The sequence below is a fragment of the Eulemur rufifrons genome, chromosome 2, assembly GCF_041146395.1.
Source record: "Eulemur rufifrons isolate Redbay chromosome 2, OSU_ERuf_1, whole genome shotgun sequence".
NCBI classification, from domain to species: Eukaryota; Metazoa; Chordata; class Mammalia; order Primates; family Lemuridae; genus Eulemur; species Eulemur rufifrons.
In genome coordinates this window covers 98,662,075-98,684,533 of record NC_090984.1, presented here as the reverse complement: position 1 = coordinate 98,684,533, position 22,459 = coordinate 98,662,075, and the positions used below count along the sequence as shown (strand labels likewise).

The following is a 22,459-nucleotide window of genomic DNA, read 5'->3' as shown; positions in this document are numbered from 1 at the left end:
TTTACAGTTTGCATCATATATGTAAAATTTGTAGCTACTATTTCCTATTATTTCAGGCACTTCATAACTCCTCTGGTGACACTCCAATTCTATGTATTTTAGGCCAGGTCATGTTGTCTCGCAACACATTAATACTGTCCTTTTTTGTTGTTTTTCTCAATTTATCTGTATTTAAATTCAAATTGTTTCTACTGCTATGTCATCAAGATCACTAATTCCTTCTTCTGCAATGTCTAATCTGCTGTTAATGCTATCAGTGTATTTTTGTATTTCACATCTCAGACATTGCAGTTTTCATATCTATAATTTAGATTTGGAACTTTTTTATGTCTTCCAGATTTCTACTTAATATGTTCAATCTTTTCTCCAGCTTCCTGAACATATGAAAAGACATCTGTGTGACTTTTGTGGTTGGTTTTGTCCCCCCTCCCCCGCTTATTATACACCATATTTTCCTGCCTGTAATTTTTGATTACATGATTGGCTGATTGTCAGGCACGGTGATTATTACCTTGTTGGGTGCTGGATATTGTTGTATTGCTATGAAGTATTCTTGAGCTTTGCTCTGGAACATAGTTAAATTATATGGAGATAGTTTCTTTCAGTTCTTGCTTTTAAACTCTGCTTGGTTGTACTGGAGCAGCAATTATCTTGGGATGACTTTGCCCCACCTCTGAGGCAAAAGCATTCGGAAACTCCACCCAAGGCCCTGTGAATTATGAGGTTATCCAGCCTGGTCGGTGGGAACAGAATCTATGGTTCACATGCCTTTGAGGCATTTTTCTGTATTTTTCCATGTTTTCTTGTCTCCATTCTTCAGTTACAATTTTTCTGGCAACTTGTCAATTTTCTGTCTCCTCCCTGATACTCTCTGTCCTCTGGGAACTCTAGCCTTTTGGCCTGCATGGACTCATCACAATCTCAACTCAGGGTACCCACCCCTCCCCTGTGCTGCAGCCTGGAAACTCTTCAGGCAGAAAGCTGGTGCAACCTTAGGTTTCACCTCATTGTCTCCCACCTCCCAGACATCCTTGGCCCTCATTGCCTGCTGTCCAATGTCATAAAAACCATTGTTTCATTGTTTTGTCTAGTTCTTAAGTTGTTTCAGATGAAAGGTTAAATCCAGTCCCTTTTATTTAATCTTGGCCAGAAGCAGAAATCTGCCTTCAGTTTAAAAATCAACTTATTAATATATAATTTCTGAACAGTGAATTGCATCTGTTTGAGGCATACAATGTAATGAGTTCTGACAAACCACCACCACAAACAAAATACAGGACATTTCCATGACCCCAGTAGTTCCTGGTGCCCTTTTGCAGTCCATTCCTACATCATCTAACAGCTTCGGGCAACCACTGTCCTAATTTTTTTCCTATCAATTAGTTTTGCCTACATTTTTAAGAATTTTTTTTTTTTTTGAGTAAAATTCATTATGAGATTTATTTACTCTTTCAGCACTTCAGAAATGTCTTCTGGTTTCCATCTTTTCTTTATGCTTTATAGTCCAGCAAATGTTTAAATTTAACAGCCAATTGTCTAACTTATTTTTCTTCTTTGGAGGTATTTTTTCATCTGGCTATTTTAAAGATTTTTCTCTTTTTCTTTTATTTTCAGCAATTTTTACTATGATGGGCCTACATCTGATTTTCTTTGTATGATCATGTTTACAGAGGACAGAGCCCCTTCACTGTCTTAATTCATGTTTTTAATCGGTTGGGGAATTTCTCTGCCAGTATTTCCTCAAATATGGCTTCTATCCTCAAATAATGCATGTTTCTTCTTCTAGAAATCCAAGTATCTATGTATTTCACTCTGGTTCACATGCCTTGGAGGCATTTTTCTGTATTTTTCCATGTTATCTTGTCTCCACTCTTCAGTTACAACTTTTCTGGTAACTTGTCAATTTTCTCTTCTGCTGTGTCTAATATGCTCTTAAACATTCTACATTTAGATGGGTTTAACTTTAGGTTATTTTTTTAGTTCTGTAATTTCAATCTGATTGTTGAGAACAGATTCAAGTTCTCTGGTGAGCCTCGAATTCTGGTGTTTTTTGTTAAATCTCCCAAGCTCTCATCTGATCACTCAAAGCTGTGATCTGTCTCCTAACTTTTTATGTGCTGCTTGATACTGGATTGAAGTCCCAAACCTCTTACCTACCAGCAAATGTCAAAGGTACTGTAAGATTGTAAGATATTTTTACTGTTGATGAACTCCCATTATTCAGTTTTCTGTTCATGATCAAGCTTTTGGTGTCATGCCTAAGAACTCTTCACCAAACTCAAGGTCCCAAAGATTTTCTCCCATGAAATTTTTGTCAAAATGTTTTAATGGTTTTATATTTCAATCTCTGATCCATTTGAATTAATTTTGTATAAGGTTATGATGTTTAGGTCAAGGTTCACTGTTTTGTCTATGAATGTCCGATCATCCCAGCACTGTTTAAAAGCCTATCATTTCTCTATTGAATTGTTTTTATGCCTTTGCTGAAAATCAGCTGGCTATATTTGTATAGGGCTATTTCTGGTTTCTCTATTCTGTTCCCTTGATCCATGAGTCTATCCCTCCAACAAGACCACACAGTCTTGATTACTGTAGCTACATAATACGTTTGAAATCAGGTAGAATAATTTCTTCTACTTTATTCTTCTTTTTCAAAATTGCTACAGACATTCTAGTTCCTTTGCTTTTCCATATAAATTTTATAATAATCTTGTCTCTAGCTACAAAAAAATCTTGCTGGGATTTTGACAAAACTTAAAAAGTTAAACTTTATATCAATTTGGAGAGAACTGACATCATTAATATGTTGAATCTCAATCCATGAATATAGTATGCCTCTCCACTTATTTTAGGTCTTTGATTTCTTTCATCAGTATTTTTTAGTTTTCTGGATACAAGTCCTACTCATGTTTTGTTAGATATATGCCCAAGTTTTTTTTTTTTTTAAAGAAACTGTAAAGGGTATATTTTAATTTCAATTTCCATATATTCATTGAAAAAAATTTTAATTGATTTTTATAAGTGGATGTTGAATCATACAATCTTGCTAAACACATTTTGTAGTTTCAGGAAGTTTTTGTAGATTTCTTGGGGTTTTGTACATAGATTATGATGTCATTTGATATAAGGACAGTATTATTTTTTCCTTTTCTATATCTACATGCCTTTTATTTCCTTTCCTTGCCTTACTGCACTGATTAGAACTTCAAGTACTATGCTGAACAGCAGTGGTAACAGTATACATCTTTTTCTTGTATCCATTCCGTCTTTCACCATTTAGTATCAGGTAAGCTGTAGAGGTTTTATAGATGTTCTTTATCAATTTGAGGAAGTTTCTCTCTATTCCAAGTTTTTAATCATAAATAAGTTCGAATTTTGTCAAATGTTTTTTCAATGTCAATTGATATTATCATGTGACTTTTATTCTTTAGCCTGTTAATATGGTGGCTTATATCAATTGATTTTTTCAATATTGAATCAGTCTTGCATCTCTGGAATAAACTCAACTAGGTCATGGTCTATAATTTTTTAAAAAATATCACGGAATCATATTTGCTAATTTTTGTCACAGAATTTTGCATGTGCATACATGAGGAATATGGTCTGTGATTTTCTTATTTTCTACTTTCATTTGGCTTTGGTATCAGGGCTTCATAAAGTAAATTGAGAAGTATTCCTCGTCTTGCATTTTTTGGAAGAGATTGTGTAGAACTGGTGAAGATCCTTCTTTAAATGTTAGGTGTAATCCTCCAGTGAAACCATCTGGCCCAGATTTCATTTTTGGAGTTTTGAAATTATGAATTCCATTTCTTCAATAATCACAGGTCCATTCAAATATTCTATTTAATTGGGTGAGTTGTGATAGTGTTTTTATTTCATCTAAGTTGTCAAAATTATGTGTTTTCTGTTGTATACAGTATTCCTTTAACACACTGTTGCTGTTGGTAGGGTTCGTAGTGGTATCCCATTTCATTCCTGACACAGTAGCCCCCCTTATCCATGGGGGGTGCTTTCCCAGACTCCCAGTGGATGCTCGAAACCACGGATAGTACCAGACCCTATATATACTATGTTTTTATCTATACATACATATCTGTGATAAAGTTTAATTTATAAATTAGACATAGCAAGAGATTAATAAAATATTGATACAATTACAACAATATATTTTAATAAAGGTTATGTGAATGCGGTCCCCCGCTCACAAAATATCTTATTGTACTGTACTCACCTATTTTAGGAACATGCTTGACTAGGGGAAGTGAAACCACAGATAAGAGGGACTACTGTGTTGAATAAATTTGTATTGTCTCTCTGTTTTTGTCAGTTTTGCTAGAAAATTTTCAATTTTATTTATCTTTTCAAAGATCCAGCTTTTTGTTTCATTAATTTTCTGTACTATTTTTCTATTTTGAATTTCACTGATTTCTGCTCTTTTATAATTTCCTTCTTTTTGCTTGCTTTGATTTTGCTCTTCTTTTTCTAGCTATGTAAGGTGTGCACTTAGATTACTGGTTTGAGATATTTCATCTTTTCTAATGTAGCATTTAGTACTATAAATTTCTCTATCAGCCTGCTTTAGCTGCATCCCACAAATTTTGATAATGTTGTATTTTCATTTTCAGTCTAATGTACATTTTTAAAATTTCCCTTGAGGCTTCCTCTTTGGCCCATTGGTTATTTAGAAATGTGTTTTTTAGTTTCCAAGTGCTTGGAGATTTTTCTGTTATGTTTCTGTCATTTCCAGTTTTATTCCATTTTGGTCAGAGAAGAAAACATTGTTAATGATTTCACTTCTTTAAAATTTGCTGCTATTAGTTTTATGGCCCAGGGTAGAGTATATCTTGGCATTTGTTCCATTTGCACTTGAAAAGAACATGTATTCTGCTGTTGTGAGTGTTCTATATCAATTAGAATTTATTAATGGTGTTGTGAAGTTTATCTCCTTGTTGATTTTCTCTCTAGTTATCCTACCAATTGTTGAAAGAGGGGTAATAAAATTGCCAATTATAATTGTGGATTTGTCTATTTCTCCTTTTAGTTTTATCAGTTATTATTTTTTATTTCATCTTATTATGGGGGATACAGAATTTCAGGTTACATACGTTGCCCATGTACCGCCTGTCCCCCAAGTCAAAGTTATTACTTCACATTTACAGCTCTATTTGATTGATGCATACACATTTAGACTTGCTATGTCTTCTTGGTGGACTGACCTTTTCATCATTATATAACAATCCTTTCTGTTCCTGGCAATTTTCTATGCTCTGAAGTCTACTTTATCTGATATTAAGCCACTATAGCTTTCCTTTGATTAGTGTTTCCATGGTCTATCTTTTCCCATCCTTTGACTTTGAACCTACTTGTATCATTCTTCAAGTGAGTTTCTTGTAGTAGCCTATAGCTCATATAATTGGGTAATGCTTTTTTTCCAACCCACTCTGCCAATCTCTGTCCTTTAATTGGTATATATAATCATTTAAAATTAATGAAATAATTGATGCATTAGACCTTCTGTCTGCCATTTTATCTTATTGTCTGTTTTTCATTTATTTTATTTTTCTTGTCTTTCTGAGAATTACTTGAGAACTTTATAGAATTCCATTTTGATTTATCTATAGTGCTTTTTAATGTATTTCTTAGTATAGTTGTTTTTTTAGTGGTTCCTCTAGGGATTACTACCTAAATCTTTATATATATATATATATATATATATATATATTTCTAGCTGATCAGTATCTACAGGTGTCAACATTTTACCAAGTAGAGTGAAGCATAGAAATTTCATCTCCCTTTTGTCTCTATACACCCCAGTTTATAAAATAACTGTCTTAAAATATTCCTGTACATACATTTGATAAACACATTAGAAACTGTTATAGTTTTTCCTTCAACTGTAAAAATAATTTAGGAAATTCAATAAAAGTACTTCCCTATATTTTTTACTCTTTCCTTCTTCCTGAAGTTCCAAGATTTCTTCCTTTATCATTCTTTTCTGTTTAAAGAATGTCTGTTGGCCACTTTTTAAGGGTAGAGCTACTGGTGACAAATTCTCTTAGTTTTCCTTTATCTGAAAATGTCTCAATTTGTCCTTCATTCCTGGAAGATATTTTTCCTGAGCACAGAATTCTGGGTTGACAGTTCTTTTCTTCCAGCACTTGAAAAATATTGTGCTACTTCCTTCTGGGTTCCACAGTTTCTAATGAAAAATCTTTGTCTTTCAAACTGTTTTTCTCTTATAAAGAGTCATTTCTCTTTTGCTTCTTTCAAGATTTTTTAACTTCAGTGTTCAGATATTTGCCTATGATGTTGTCTTACTGTGGATTTCTTTGTGTTAAGTCTGTTTGGGTTTTGCTTGGCTTATTCAATCTGTGAGATTATGTCTTTTGCCAAATTTGGGAAAACTTTTTCGAGGCCTGCTCTCTTTCTTCTCTCCTTCTAAAACTCTGATGACACAATTGTTAAATATTCTGGTATAGTTCCACAAATCCCAAGACTCTATTCATTTTTTCCCCAGTCTACTTTTTGTTATTCAGATTTGATGATTCCTATTGTTCCATCTTCAAGTTCTTTGATTCTTTCCTCTATCTCTTCCATTTTGTTGTTGAGGCCATCTAATAATTTTTAAATTTTGGTTATTGTATTTTTCAGTTCTAACATTTCCATTTGCTTTTTATTAATATCTTCTATTTCTTTGCTAAGACTTCCTATTGTTTCATTTTTTAAAACCATGCTTGTAATTGCTCATTGAAGCATTTTTACGATGGCTATTATAAAATCATTGTTACATAATTCTAACATCGGTGTCATCTCAGTGTTGGCATGTGCTGGTTGAATTTTCTCTCAAGTTGAGATTTTCCTGGTTGTTGGTATGAGTGGTGATTTGAAATTCAAATCTGGACATTTGGGATATTATAAATTATGAGACTCTTGACCTTATTTTTTAAATCCTCTATTTTGCAGGGCTCCTCTATTACCACTCTGGTATGGGAAAAGTGACACTGCCAGGTAGAGTTGGAAGTCAGTTTCCCCCTTGGGCTCCACTGACACCTAAGAAAAAGGAGCACCTTGTTACTACTAGGGACGGGTGGCAGTTCCAACTCCCTACTAGGTCTCTGCTGCTCCCACCCTGGTTGGGAGGGGAAGGAGTGTACAATTACTGTTCCCCATGTGACTCACACTGACACTTAGTTGAGATGTCACTGCTGGGTATGCTGAACATCCTGACTCTCCACCAGGCCTCCTATGATACCACCCAAGCGTGCCTCAAGACCACTCCACAGGGATGAGAGTCCAAGCTCCCCACCTAGTCTTCTCTAACACACCTCAGCAAGGGCTGGGGAGGCGCAAGGGCTGTAGGGGCTTTTGTGGTGTTCAGTTGGAGCAGAGTGGTTCTTGTTTTAAAGTTTTCTGTTTTTCCAAGGTTATCCTGTTTGTGGGTCCTTTGGATAAAAAGAACAGACTTTTAGGGGACTTATCTTGTCTGTGCCTATTGTCATTTCCAGTTTGCTGGCTTCTTTAGACCAAGACTGGGATCTACAAGCAAAAAGAAAACCCAAGGACCTCACAGCTGTGCCAGTCCTCAGAGTCCAAGTCTAGCTGGTCTGCTTTTTCTCTCCACCTTTCAGATTCATTTTATGTTTTCTTTATACATAATGTTTAGGGTTGCTGGTTGTACTTAGCAGGTAGTATAGGGAAAAATACAAGTACTCCATCTTTCCAGAATCCAAATCCAAACTTAGTTTAAAAAAAAAAATATTTAGTCCACTTTTTCTGGTTATTCTCGGTGTGTGGGCTGGTCTGCAACAAGCAACTCTGCCATTACTGAAATTTAAGACCTTGGTCATTTTTTTTAAAGTCTTCATGATTCACATTGACAGCATTCACTTTGGTTTGTTCTTCATAAATATAACTCTCTTAACTTCTTGAAGATAAATCTCTATATTGTCTCCAAAAAGAATGACAAAGAGACTGAAAAAATTCAGTGTTAAGAGCAAAAAATGCTAGTTAAAAAATTTATCCTTATTGGGAATTACTAACAAAAACCCAACCATTTTTAAAAAATGACATATGGATCCTGGGTAGAAAAGTTGTAAAAAAAAAAAAAAAAATCTGATAGAGATACTTTCAAAATTATTTATATGTAAGTATATGGACATATTCTAATCTACTTTCATCTTTGGCATAATATGAAGGAAATAGTCTATGTACACACAATAATCTTATCTAAGAAGGTGCTGTGCAAAATTTCTCACAAAAATAAAAGGCTTCATTTTGGGTATTAAGTTGATAATAAATGTACCTGATTTGTTTTGACACTGAGATGAATTTCAATTACACAGGAAAAAACTCTTCATTGTAATACTGTTTGTAATAGAAAAGGATTGAAATCAACATGAATGCCCATCAATAGAGAAACTCATGGAAAAAAAAAACAATGGTACAGTAATACAATGGACTATTATGCAGCAGTAAAAAACAACAGGAAACCTTTCTATGTACTGACACAGAAAGATCTGCAAAATACATTCCTGAGTAAAAAAAGCAAGTGTCTACAACATGCTATATTTTGTATAAGGGTGGAAATAAAACTGCATATGCATATTTGGTATCTGTATAAAGAAACACAGGAATACATAAGAAACTAATAAAGCTATAACTATGGGAAAGGAGAGAGGAGGGTAATAGGAACAGGGTAGAAATAGTAAACATAGTTATACTACCGTGATTTTTGGACCACTTGAAGCTATTACCTTTAAGGTAAGTCCTGCAGGAAAGAAACTAGTTTCTTTTTCTTTTCTTTTTTTTTTTTTTTTTTGTATTTTTATAAGTTTCACTTTTTATCTTAAAACAGAATTTAAAACACAATCCACAATTCAAAGTCATGAAGACGGAAATATTTGCCATCAGTTACTCTGTCTTTCGGGATGGTGAATCAAAGAATCCTCACTGCACATGTCTCTTAGTCTTGCAGTGCTCCATCACTACAAACTGCAGTCCTACCATAGCATGTAGACATGTCTTCCAAATGCTAATATTATCAGTCACATTAATCACAGAATCTTCTCAGCGGAAAGAGCTCCATCCTGTCATCCTTTCCAGCCCCAGCCAGGCAAAACAACGGGGACTGGCCAGTGCAGAGTAATCACTACTTGGGAACAAACAAGGCAAAGCTATGGGTGCCACTGCCTTCCTCTCCTGACCTGATGGCTGTCACGAATATCTCCTTCCTGAGAAAGTACATGCAGGTCCATGAGTTCTCTGGAACCAATATGGGAGCCATCTGAACTCTAATCATGCATTAGCTAATATCATAATCTAAGAGAAGATTAAAATTCTAAGAATGGCAATTGTTCTGCCAAAGCTTCATTAGTAGGGAATCAGTTTTGGACAAAATATTTCCCCTATGGGCCATTTTTCAAAACTAGCTGTCTGAATCAAAGAGAAAGTAGCTGGTCAAACTCATTTATCCTCACAATAAAATAATGCAACATGGCAATGAATAAGCTAAGTCAGCAACGAATTTTATTCATGTCCTTAATCAAAGGGTCAGTGCTATTTATTACCACATAAACATTATTTTCTTACATCCATTCTTAAGATACATATTGCAGACATTAATGAAATATGATCACTTTCCCCCTTATTCTAATTTCAATAACTTGAAAGGTAACTTTTTAAAAATCTGAGAACCCAATAAATACTTTCATTTCTCTGCGTTAACAAACATCTGGAGATAATACTCATTTAGGCAAAATCACTACTGTGTACATGAAACCTGACATTTCCTAACGCAAACAGGACTACCAATTTTCTCTACTGCAAACTGGAAACTGTACTTTAAATATTTATAAATGAGCCCTACTCCAATTTTATTTGGATTTAACAAGTTATACTGAACATTGGGCCTTGAAGTCTGCAGCAATAACGGTTGGACCCATCTTTCCAGTCTCTTCTCCCACTCATCGGGGGGGAAAAGGGGGTGGTATGCAGAGTGCATTGGTTAAGGATGCCAACTCTGGAGTCCGAGTGCCTGCATTTAAGACCAGCTTCCACAGAGCCTAACTGTGATCAGCCTCTTTGTGCCTCAGTGCCATAGAACGGTGTCCATAGAACAGGAACAATAGTGGTACATACATCAAGAGATTCTAAGGCTTAATTAAAGTAATTCAAGTAAATCGCTTCACACAGTGCCTGGCTTAGTCACTGCTCAATAAAAATCATCTATTTTTATTACTCCCTTACATGTGCCTCACAGCCCTGCTCAGCTGGACGGCTTGCTGCTTCCCATGAACACACTGCAGGCTTTTGTCCTTCTGAGCTTTGTTTCTTTCTCACTGTTCTCAGTCTGGACCACCCTAACTGCTTATTCTCTGGCCTGATGAAATCCTCTTCCCCTCCAAGGCCCGTCTCATTCTGATCCAGCTAACCAATCATGACTTGTCCCCACCGGCTCACACCTCCACTGCTCTTGTTTGCAATTTTCTTATTATACTCATTATATTAACCTTGACATCCATTACAATAATTTATGATCTTTTCTCTTTCATGGATAAGGACCATGTCTTACTAGCCTATTTATTCTCTATAGTATTTAACAATTGGCAGAGTTGTACCCAGAAAGCATTTATTGGATTTGAAACAGTCAAGCTTACTTGTGAAAGAAAGCAAAATATGTCAGCTATAATAGAAGCTCTCTCATTGGATGTTTATAAAGATGAAATAATACATGGAAAGGGCTACGAATAAGTTATTATCTTATTATCAACAGTTAATATAATAATATTGCTTTTCTTTTTTGTTAAGAGACAGGGTCTCGCTCTGTCACCCAGGCTGGAGTGCAGTGATGCAGTCATAGCTCACTGCAGCCTCGAACTCCTGGCTCAAGTGATCCTCCCACCTTAGCCTTGGAGTCCCTGGGATAAAGGGCTAATGACCAGAATCTACAAAGGACTCAAGTGAATAAAACAACCCTGTTAAAACATGGGCAAAAGACATAAACAGAAGCTTTCTCAAAAGAAGATAGACTAATGGCCAATAAACATGAAAAAATGCTCAACATCTCTAATAATCAGGGAAATGCAAATCAAAACCACAATGAAATATTACCTAACTCCAGTGAGAATGGCTTTTATCAAAAAGTCTCAAAACAACAGATGCTGGCGTGGATGTGGAGAGAAAGGAACACTCATACGCTGCTGGTGGGACTGCAAATTGGTACAACCTCTATGGAAAGGAGTATGGAGATACCTCAAAGAACTAAAAGTAGAACTACCATTTCATCCAGCAATCCCACTACTGGGTATTTACCCAAAGTAAAAAAAGTCATTTTATCAAAAAGACACTTACACTCAAATGTTTATTGCAGCACAATTCACAATAGCAAAGATGTGGAATCAACCCAAGTACCCATAATGGGTTAATAAAATGTGTGTATGTATACCATGGAGTACTACTCAGCCATTAAAAAAAATGGTGAATACCTTTTGTAACAACCTGGATGGAAATGGAGACCATTCTTCTAAGTGAAGTATTGTAAGAATGGAAAAACAAACACCACATGTACTTACTATTAAATTGGAACTAATCAATCAACACTCATGCACATATGTAAGTAAAACTCCATATGGTGAATACCTTTTGTAACAACCTGGATGGAACTGGAGACCATTCTAAGTGAAGTATTGTAAGAATGGAAAAACAAACACCACATATACTTACTATTAAATTGGAACTAATCAATCAACACTCATATGCACATATGTAAGTAAAACTCAATGGAAATCAAGCAGGTGGTGGAGGGAGGGAATGGGTAAATTCACAACTAACAGGTACAATGCACACCATCTGGGTGATAGGCACACTTCCAATTTTGACTCAAACTGTACAAAAGCAATTCATGCAACCAAAACGTTTGTACCCCTGCAATATTCTGGAAAAAAAAACAACAACAACAACAACAAAAAAGCGGGCTTGACATGATAATTTTTCATGCCCCTTGCACACAGTAAATGAGATACAGGCATTTTTAAAGTGACTATTGAAGAAATATGGCTCTGACATTGCAAATTTAAAAGTAACTGAAATGGCCATATTATTAAATAGTTTACTTGATTAGATAATAAAAGAACTAATACTTTACAGCATAGTTTTAAGGATCAAAATAATTCAAGATATGTAAAAGTATAGGGAACTTGCAAATCTTAAAAAACCAAAGTAGTTTTATGCAAATGTGTATCCAATGTTTAGGACGACTAAGAGATGAGAGGGAAGAAAAATGGCAGAGAACTTCTATAAGCCAATTACCCTTGAACATAAAATAGACCAATAATTGGAAGCTCCCGCAAGGGCTGCTGTGAGGATTAAATCAGATGATGCCAGTAGAGTGATTAGAATATTACAGTAATGAAACATACATTTATCTAATTTGTCTTTATCATGAGATATACTCCCAGTTATCTAATACTGTAAATGAAGATCAAGGAACATGACAGGTAAACTAAATCTAGAGTTGATACAAATTTTCTCAGGCACATAAATTCTTGCCAGTGTGAAAATATGGGCAGGTTAGTTTTACCGTCTCATTGCCACTTTTTACATCAACAAAAATGGACATCAATAAATAGTGAAAGACCAAGAAAGGCATGAAGAAGGAGCATGTGAAAGCTTGGATAAGCCACAAAGCATACACTCATTTTCCGAAATGAATTTCTTCAGGAGTTGAAATGCCTACTTCAGCTGCCCATATGTCATTGTCAAGCCAAATGAAAAACAAATTATTAGATTTTTGTGCAACGCTTTCTTTTACATTTTACAGATAAAATTTTAATTTGTTCTCCTGTTCATTTTAGCTTTTCATAGTGGTAAAATGAAATAAAGCCCCAAAGATTTCAAAGGCAAAATGCCACAGTACAGCAAACAAATTGTGTTTTCTTTTTCCAAGCATAATTATGTAAGTCACTTAATAAGAACAGAAAAGATATCAAAGGAATCACTTAAATAAAACGTAAAGGGAGATTGAAAACTCCTTTTAGTGAGTCTAGTTTCCTGGTATCACACTATGAATCTCTTTAAATATAAAGATATATAAAGCTGGAAATTTTAAAATATGACGACACAGATGGAAACTAAAAATGCTTTGCAATGATTCATATGCGTAATCCACTGCACTTATAAGCATTTCCTTTTTAAAATCTGTATTTGTAAAGGCACCAAAATAATCAGTTTCTCAAAATAATTCCAAGGCATTAATGAGATCTCCTACCAAAAAATTACTCCCCAGACTAAAAGCCTGAATATGCACGTCATCTGTTTCATGTCAGCACAACGCTGGCTCCGAGTGCTGTGTGTGGAGATGGAAAAGGCAGAGGCCAAGTGTTGGTGCCCTTTAGTTCGGATATGGAGCTGCTCATATAGTACAGCTCACTTTAAACTTCTAGATTCTACTGCCTAGAAAATTTCCTATCTAATAATAAAACCCCTGTTAAATGGGATAACATATTTAAGGCACTTATTTCCAAAGTAAAATTGAAGAGACTGCTTCTGATTGCCAACTTTTACTCTTGCCTAGGAAAGGCATTAAAGAAAACAACTATCATTTATTATCATTAATAATTTATGAAGGAAGGAATATTTTAATACCCCTAAGAATAGGAAGGCCATAATTTCAGAATAATGGCCAGTTTTGTGAATTAAATAAATTTAATTTGAAGTTCAACTCATTATAGTGTCCTCATCTTTCCTTGCATGGATGGGACCACAAAACATTCATCACAGATCAGCATCATCTGCAGTTCAACATTTTATCATCACTAACAGAGGGTACAAAATGTGCCAGAAAGCCCATAAAATGTCTGTAATTGGGGTATCAATTTTTAATTTAATATAGGTAAAACAAGGGAAACAGTAATAAATCCTTTATATAAAATAATCTGCTTTAATATATATTTAGAATGTTACATATATGACTGTATTATCAATGTCTGTCTTTACTCTTCTGGATAAGCGAAGTAATAAAAAATGAGTAATAAAGTTGAACCTAATCATCACTCTTCTATTCTTTTGTTAGAATAAATGTCCCAAATATTTACTGGAAAACAGCCCCCAAAACAGTTAGGTTTACGTATCAATAGTCTTTTGAAGTAGCAGTCCCCAACCTTTTTGGCACCAGGGACTGGTTTCATGGAACAAAATTTTTCCATGGATCGGGGGTGGCGGGGGAGTGGTTTTGTGATGATTCAAGCGCATTACATTTATTGTGCAGTCAAACCTCTCTGCTAGGCCTTTTTTTTTTTTTTTGCCCACGACCAGGGGCCCCATTTCTCCTCTGTAGGAAATGTGTCTTGCTCTCGCCCTGTAAACCTATCTTGTCCTTACTCAACAAACTTTAGTTTCACAGTTGCCTTGCGAAAAAAAAAAAAAAAAAAAAAAACCCCAAAAAACAAACAAACAAAAAACTCCTCTCTGCTAATGACAATGTATATTTGCAGCCGCTCACCAGCACTAGCATCACAGCCTCAGCTCCACCTCAGATCACCAGGCATTGCATTCTCAAAAGGAGCCGCAACCTAGATCCCTTGCATGCGCGCTTTACAGTAGGTTCGAGCTCCTGTGAGAATCTAATGCCGCTGCTGACCTGACAGGAGGCGGAGCTTATGTGGTGATGCCAGCAATGGGCAGCGGCTGTAAATACAGATGAAGCTTTGGTGGCTAGCCCACCACTCACCTGCTGTGGGTCCCAGATACTAACAGGCCACAGACCAGTACTCGTCCCTGGCCCAGGGGTTGGGGACCACAGTTTTGAAGCATACAAAGTGCTTCAAATTTTCATGTTATAAACATGAATACTCATAGCATTCTTTCAATATATGTAGGAATAGACATTAGCTCTGCATTATGAAAAGCAAATGGACAGAAAAAGCAAGTTTAGAAAAGGGACACACAACTATTGGTTCATTATACATTCTCGTTGGCTGAATTAAAAGAATAAATATACATTGAAACTGATTTTCTGGACTTCAATTTGTTGTAATAAAATTGGAAATTTTTGATTAAGAAAATATTACAAAAATTTGTTCACAAAATGACATTCAATACTTCCACCAATTTTATTTTGCAGGAATTTTTTTAATGCAATGTTAAAACTACTACCACCCACTGCTAGGATGCAATATGGTTGAAAGGCTAAAAGAAAGAATTAAAGTAAGAATATAAAAGCACAATATCTATAAAATTAGCCCATATGCTCCAATTACTCCAAGCAGAATGTGGATAACACTCTGGTTAGTGAATTTTTCAGATCATAATTTTTCATTTTCTTCCCTCCTGCTGCCTTTATATGGATTATCCTGTCATCTGCATCTTGACCAAAGAGCCCCCATATTTAGGTGCAGGAAGCATGGAGGGAGAAAATCTTGAGCACTGTAACTTTGTTACTGGTCAGAATCCAAATTTTAAAATTTTTATTTAAAAATCTTAACTAAAATATATCTTTGGTGGTATTAAGAGACTTTAAAAAAATCTAAGCTTTTAAGAACTGTGTGGTATAGTGGCCAACAGCACAGCCTCTCAGGCAGACTGTGTTTGAACCCTGTTCCACAACTTTTTATTATTACTGTATTGTTATTAATGTAATAACATTACTACTGTACTGTATAATTATTATGGTTACAACTTATTCCCAGATACATGAAAAATTCACCATATGTATGGAAGACTACCAAAAGAGCTGAACATAGTTTAAGTACCTTATTGATCAATTCTCACATGAGAATTTCATCAGATAAGACATGTTCAGAGTTCAGAGAGTTAAAAAAAAAAAAAAGGGAAAGAAAATGAGTAACTGCAAAGAAAATATTTTTCACAATAAATGGTATCCGTTTTCCCCATCAAAAAAAAAATATATATATATATATTAAGGTCTGTATTCTGGAAGTCTAGCAGAAAAGCTGAGATGCAAGAATGTTCTCTGAATGCCGAACTCACCCCTTGTTCATCCAGTTTCATGAGCTGCTCTGTGACCTTGGGCGTGTTGAAGGCCAACCGCAGGCACTGGACGTTGAGCTCGGGAATCACGTGCTCGAGCACTTCCTTCAGAGGCAGCCCTCTGGCTGTCGAGTGCTTGGCCGTTGAGGGAATGGCGTCCTCCAAGACGGAACCTCTCAGTGTCATGAGCTGAAAGAGAGACAGGTGCTGTGTTGAGGCCTCTATGGGGCTTTGAAATGGCTGAACACATGTCTCACACGCGGCAGGCCTAGACTGTGGGCTCCTTGCAGGCCTGGGGAATGACTTATGATTGATTATGTCATGGAGGGAGAAAAGATGAGAGAAGTGACATAAGATATATATGAAAAACAAGGCCAATACTTTCAAGAAGACCTAGGCAAGTCCAAAGGAACTCAAAGCCTTTCGAGGGCATTTACTGAAATGCCAAATACAACATGTCCTTAAAGAGATCAACAAACATCAAGATCTCCACATGACTATATAATGCCACTAAGCACACTAACCAGGAAATTAAGGAGGAGAGATCCCAGAAGCATCTGAAGGATAAGTACTTAGCATTTGGATGTTAAACCTTTTTGAATCATCAAAGGTAAGGGGGGGATAAAGTTTTAAATTTCATAATGCAGTCGACAAGCATAAACTATTCATATCTCCAAATGCTGCTACAACAAGACAATGATTATAGTTACACAGCAGTACAGGCAACAGCATTTGAAATTACTTTAGATTTTCCCTTATTTCTTAAAATACCTTCCATTCTTAAAATACCTTCTGTTAATACCTTCAGCAAAAGCATTTTCCTATGTAATGATGAAAAGTTAACCAGACATGAAGCCTAAAGTAGTTTTAATTTCTAAAAATTTCCACGTGGCAAAGTTGTTAACATAATTTAAATACCGTATGGTGACATAAGAAAAAAACCCATCAAATGGATCCCATTTCCACTGAGCATGTAGGCTTTCAGGCATTATACCACACAAGAGCTACCAAAGCTAGTAGGGGGTGGAAGAACACTGAGGGATGCATGTGGCGTGTAAGAGCGTGAGAGGTCAGAAACACACAAACGCAATCTGGGCAGGACTAATGCACGAAAGAACGTACAGCAAGGTCAGGTTCAAGACAGTCCAAAGGCAGAGAATGGATCGCAGTGGCTCAGGGCGTAAGGAGAGGCCCTAGCGGAAGGGGTGGCATCAAAAAAGGGCTGTGAAACATAGGAACAATTTCTGCGAAAAGAAAATGTCATAGAGAACAGGGGCAAAGGTGTGGAGGCCGGACAAAACAGGGTGTGCGTGGGAAAGAGCAGTTGCTATAGCAGGACCTAAGGGGAACACAGGGTGGGGTGGAAGGCGAGGCCCGGCGGAGCTGGGGAGCGCGGAAGGCTCAGGATGCTACGACTCCCATTTCTGGTCTCGGCTTCTACACTGAGAATACTCCTGGCCTTTGTGGCTCCCTGTCCCAAGGCATGGATTATCTCATGAAGGGAAGAGCCCAAAAACTGAGCCACAGAAAGACAGCAGCTAACTTCACAAAAGCCAAAGCTGACGAGAAAAAAAGATGACTCATTTTTCACATCCGAATCACTAAGATTACGGATGTTTTTGTTAATGACTTCCAGAAACAAGAAGTGAGCTCTCATAAGTCCTCGTGTTCCCATGCATAAAAACACTCACATGCAAAAAACAAAAACAAACCAACAAAAAAATCACTCACATGCCATAAAGTTTTGTTCATAAACTTCCATGCCTGCAAATGTATGTACAGTTTTCTTTTGTTTGTGTTTTACAATGTTTACTTCTACTGAAATGAAAGATATTTGTACTTCTGCTATATTGATGCCATTTACTGTAGCCACTGGGGTGTCACTATAACGACCTTGCTTGCTTTCTTTTTTTTTTTTTTTTGATGTATTTATCAGCAGAGAAATAAGTAACAGGAGAAGCCCCTGATAAAAATTACACCTTATTCCATTACATGTCTAGTAAACTGGCTCCAACAGAAAGAGTGAGGTAACTGTCCCGCTAAGTCCAGGAGCCAGGGACCAACGTCCAGAAATAGTTCTACCAAAAGCCTTATAAAAATATTACAGTTAAACCACATTTAAGGATTTTTTTATTGGAAGGAAAAAATTATGCAAAATCTAGTGGCAATTAAACATTGGAGAAAGGAAAAGAAAGAGCGAAGGAGGGAGGAAAAGAGAGAGGGAAATGGGGGAAGAAAGGGAGGAGGGATGAAAGAAGGAAGGATGGAGGGAGAAAGAGGGAGAAGGTGCTACCTCGGGCATCAGGCACGCAGTAAGGAACAGCTCAGACGGAAGCCCTACCCGTGGGGCTTACATCCTAGTGGGAGGCGGATTAAAAGCAAACAAAATAAGTATAATATATTAAGATAATGTTAAGTATCAATGAAAAATAAAGCATTGGATTGGATATGAAATGGGTAGGGAGTAGAAACTTGGGAGTGAGGCTGGAAGTCGGCAGGAGATGCCCGAGGGAGAACACAGCAAGGATGGGAGCATCAGGGAGCATCAGAGCCCTGGGGCAGGAGTCCTGAGCCACCCCAGAGGGGAAGGAGGCTGGTGTGGCCGGAAGACAGGGAGCCAGGAGGAGTTACCAGAGCTGAGATGGGAGGGATAACTGGGAAGCAGACGTGCACGGTCTCCTAGGAGAGCAGGGACACTGGCTTTGTCTCCCAGGGACATAGGGAACACTTGGTGAATTTTGAACTGAGCAATGACAAGATGTGGATTACATTTCAAAAGGATCCCTGCTGGGCAGAAAGGCTTCAGGGCAGAAGCAGGGAGACCAGTTCTCAGAGCAAGACTAGGACCAGGCCTAGGCAGGGGGGCGGTGGGAGAAGTGGTTGAGTTCTGGATATATTCTGAAGACAAAATCAACAAGTGTTGCGGACAGACCAGCCCTGGGGGGCAAGAGAGAGGAAATGGTTTCTGGCCTGAACAAAAGAAGAAGAAGATTGCCAGGAGCTGAACATCTGAACATAAAACACAAGTGGTAATGGTTTTTGGAACAACATGTGACTGGAACCTTTCAATCAGAGGCTAAGGGAACAGACCCAAGGGTCATAACTCACTCAAATGGGTTAGCAGGAAAAGGACGGAACCCCATGACCAGAGAACTGGAGGGAGGCGCAAGTAGAACATTTTGGGCCAAGACAACAAGAGGGGAGAGAACAGAGATGGGAAAGGCAGGAGTCAGTGTGGTTCCCAGACCACAGCAGGGTTTAGGACGGACATTAACACTGGAGAGAGAGAGCCTGGGGACATGTGCCTGCAAGGCACGCTGAGAAGGAAGTGCCTGGAAGCCAGTGACAGGATCCAAGGGAGAAGGAGCCCACTTAAAAAACTTCAACCTCTGGCCCAAATGATGGGATGGGCAAGTGGCAATAAGATGAATTTAGATGGATAAAAACATAGACAAGGAAGACTATTATGGGGACTTCAATCAGAGTGGCCTTGGGAAGGAAAAAAGAAAAGAACAACACAGACAACAGCACTTGGAATTAAGGAAACTGAGGCCCAGAGAAATCTGGGAGGATCTGGGAATCTAGACCAAGCAACTACCTGTGTACATCTCTAAAACACAGTATGTTTTCTGTGCTTTTCCTGCTCAAAAAAAGAATTTACACTGCTTAACAATTAGCTCTGACACAGAGAAAATGTACACAAGAGCATGTTAGTTCATTTCTCTCTGGCCACTATAAACAACACATTAGATATTAAAGTTCTTGCCTTTAAAATGCCTATTTTTAATTTCCCCAGAGTTCAAGCTTAGGAACAATTACTAAGTGAAGCCAACCCCTGAAATTTGCTTTGCATTCAATGGGGGAAATAAAGACAAATGCCCTATTTAAACTAGCTTCAAAACCATTATTTTCTAGATGCCTCAAGGGAGTATCAGGCTTAATGCATAACAAAAATCCTACAGTGAATTAGGAGCTGAGAGGCAATACATTGATAACTGGCCCAATTATACAAGTTTAGAAAGAAATCAAAGAAGAATCTCATAGTCCCAAAACTTGTTCACGAGTTTAAAAAAAAAAAATGCTGTGTAGGTTATTTTCTTGTATTTTTTTTTAAATTTCTTTTTTAACCCAAGTTTCATTTTAAAATAAAGACTCATACAATTATATGTATTTCGATTCCTAAAGAGCTCCAAGAGCCTGTTTCATCCACAATTAGCCCCCCTGGTTCAAACAGCCTGCATTCTAGGTCTCAGAGAATAGGTCCAAGACATTATAAAGTAAAAGTGGAAGAAGTGTCTTCTTCCCTCTTCTTTGGTCCAGAAATGACCTAAACAATAGCTCAAAAGAGTGAATGAAGTCTTCAGTGGCTTCTCTTATCTGTACCCTGGCTCCCCCTTTCCGGCTGCCCCACGCAGGACACGCAATATCCCATTTGGGATTCTGAGGGCTTCAATTTCCTCGGGCCACACTTAACAGACATATCTTTCTCTGAATCAAAACTCCCATTCATTTACTGCATCTATCCAGAGCTAGACAAAAAGCAAGATTAGATTCAGGTTCAGATCTAACCCTCTTGTCTACCTCTGTCACCACCAGAATGAATGAAAGGGGCCTTTGTTTACTCCAAAGACATTTGTAACCCTGTGCTATTAAATTTAACTGCTTTGCTACTGCTACTACTCTATTTTACCCCCCACTTCTGTTAAGCCTCAAACCTCTCTCATTTGCAACTTACCTCACTAGTTCTAAAAATTATTCGGTAGTTATACGGAGATCCATTTTCTTTCATTTCTTCTGGTTTTTCCCTTCGAATGCTCACAGCCACCGGACCAAGATTCTCATCAGCCCCAAAATAGTTCCAGTGTTCTTAGGTAAAATAAGACAAAACAAAGTTAGAAAATTTACCTAACACTTTGGAAAATGTTATATCATGCTCAGTATTTCAGATCATTACTCAGAAATTATATTGATAAAATGTAAACATTTAACAAATATTAATATTCTTCAGTGAGCTATAAAAACAAGGACCTGGCAACACAGGTTTAGTTCCAGAGGAGATGACATTGAATAGAGGTGGTCTGTTGGGTTTTTTTACCACCCTATAAATTACTACTCTACTATTTCTTAAAAGGAACTTGTGTTTTCTCCCTATATTCCACCATTTAAATAGGCTACGTTATATGTGCTTCTTTGCCTAAGAAAAGGTCTGTGTCAGGGCTTTTTAGCTTTTGGTTTTAAAAAAAAAAAAAAGAAAGAAAACGAAACCTATTGAGAACAGAGCTTGAGGAGAGAGGGGTTTCCCAGATTAAAAAAGATTTTCCTGGATTGGAGAGAGGAATGTATGTGAGTCATTGAGCAGCTCTCTGCTCTGGGGCAGCCCACATAAGATGGAGTAGGAGCTCAGAGGAAAGAGCTTCAAGGTGCTCCACAGGGGCAGGACCTAGGGCTCTGGGCCCAGGTGACTGGTGAGCCAGGGTCCTGTCCTCAATGTCCTGGCACAGCCCAAGGCCCCAACACTTAGCACAAAGCCTCCAAGTGACTGGTATTGAATTTACCTTCCTCCTGGCAAACAGGAAGGTCAAAATCAAAGTTAAGTTAATTTATAGAAAATGTATAAAAGTGATATTTACTGTGCATCTAATATGTATGTATATCTATATGTCTTTAATTATGTCTTAATATGTCTTTATACAAATTAAAATTGTTGACATGTACAGAGATAGTCACAGATGAAGAAGTTGATAAAACATGGAAATATATGAAAAGCCAGAGTACATAATTTAATTTTCAAAGCTCCAAAATACTTACTTTACATTGTTCTATTTCATTTACATGTGACACAGCTAAATGACCGAGTTGTGACATGGTACATTATTCTCATATGAAATGCATAAATATTTGAAAATACATGTTATTTCCATACAAAGTATGTAAGTATTTGAAAATCCATGAGAATAATAAGAAATAATAGCATAACATGTCTAATCATGTAGCTTTGAAATTTGAGTAATACACATGAAAATACTTTGCAAGTACTAAAGCACAGTTACAAAAGATATCATTATAAATATTGAGAGCTTTCTAAGAATATTATCATAATCCATGGAAATTCAAAATAAAATCACAATGGGAACACAGGCAACAAACATCTCATATGGACAACTGAAAAATGATCCAATAAATGTCACAAAATTCACGTATAAACACTCATGTACACCCTCAAAGCACAGCACATGAGAATCACACTCAGATTATTTACTCTTACTTTGCACACAATTCTAATAAGCTTGGTTGTCTGGTCTTCAAGCCCACAGCTTTATTTCAGAGGTGTGATAATTCCAGATGTTGACAAAGTCCAGGGTGTAGGGCTGATACAGACTTGCATGCAGACAGCAATGTGATAGAACAACTGACAACAAGGAAGAAAACAGAAAGGGAGGAGACAGAAATAGTATAAAAAAGCAGACAAGAACTT

General features: G+C 36.9%; 1 protein-coding gene across 2 annotated transcripts in view; it reads right to left on the bottom strand.

The window, feature by feature from the left end:
• Positions 1-22,459, bottom strand: part of SIPA1L1 (signal induced proliferation associated 1 like 1) — a 355,295-nt gene that overhangs the window by 99,431 nt on the left and 233,405 nt on the right. For both annotated transcript variants that reach the window (XM_069488451.1, XM_069488458.1), the window contains 2 exons: positions 20,720-20,850; positions 15,985-16,173 (listed from right to left, as the gene is read on the bottom strand). In XM_069488451.1, the coding sequence (XP_069344552.1) occupies positions 15,985-16,173; positions 20,720-20,850 (320 nt within the window). The remainder of the gene's footprint in view (positions 1-15,984; positions 16,174-20,719; positions 20,851-22,459) is intronic.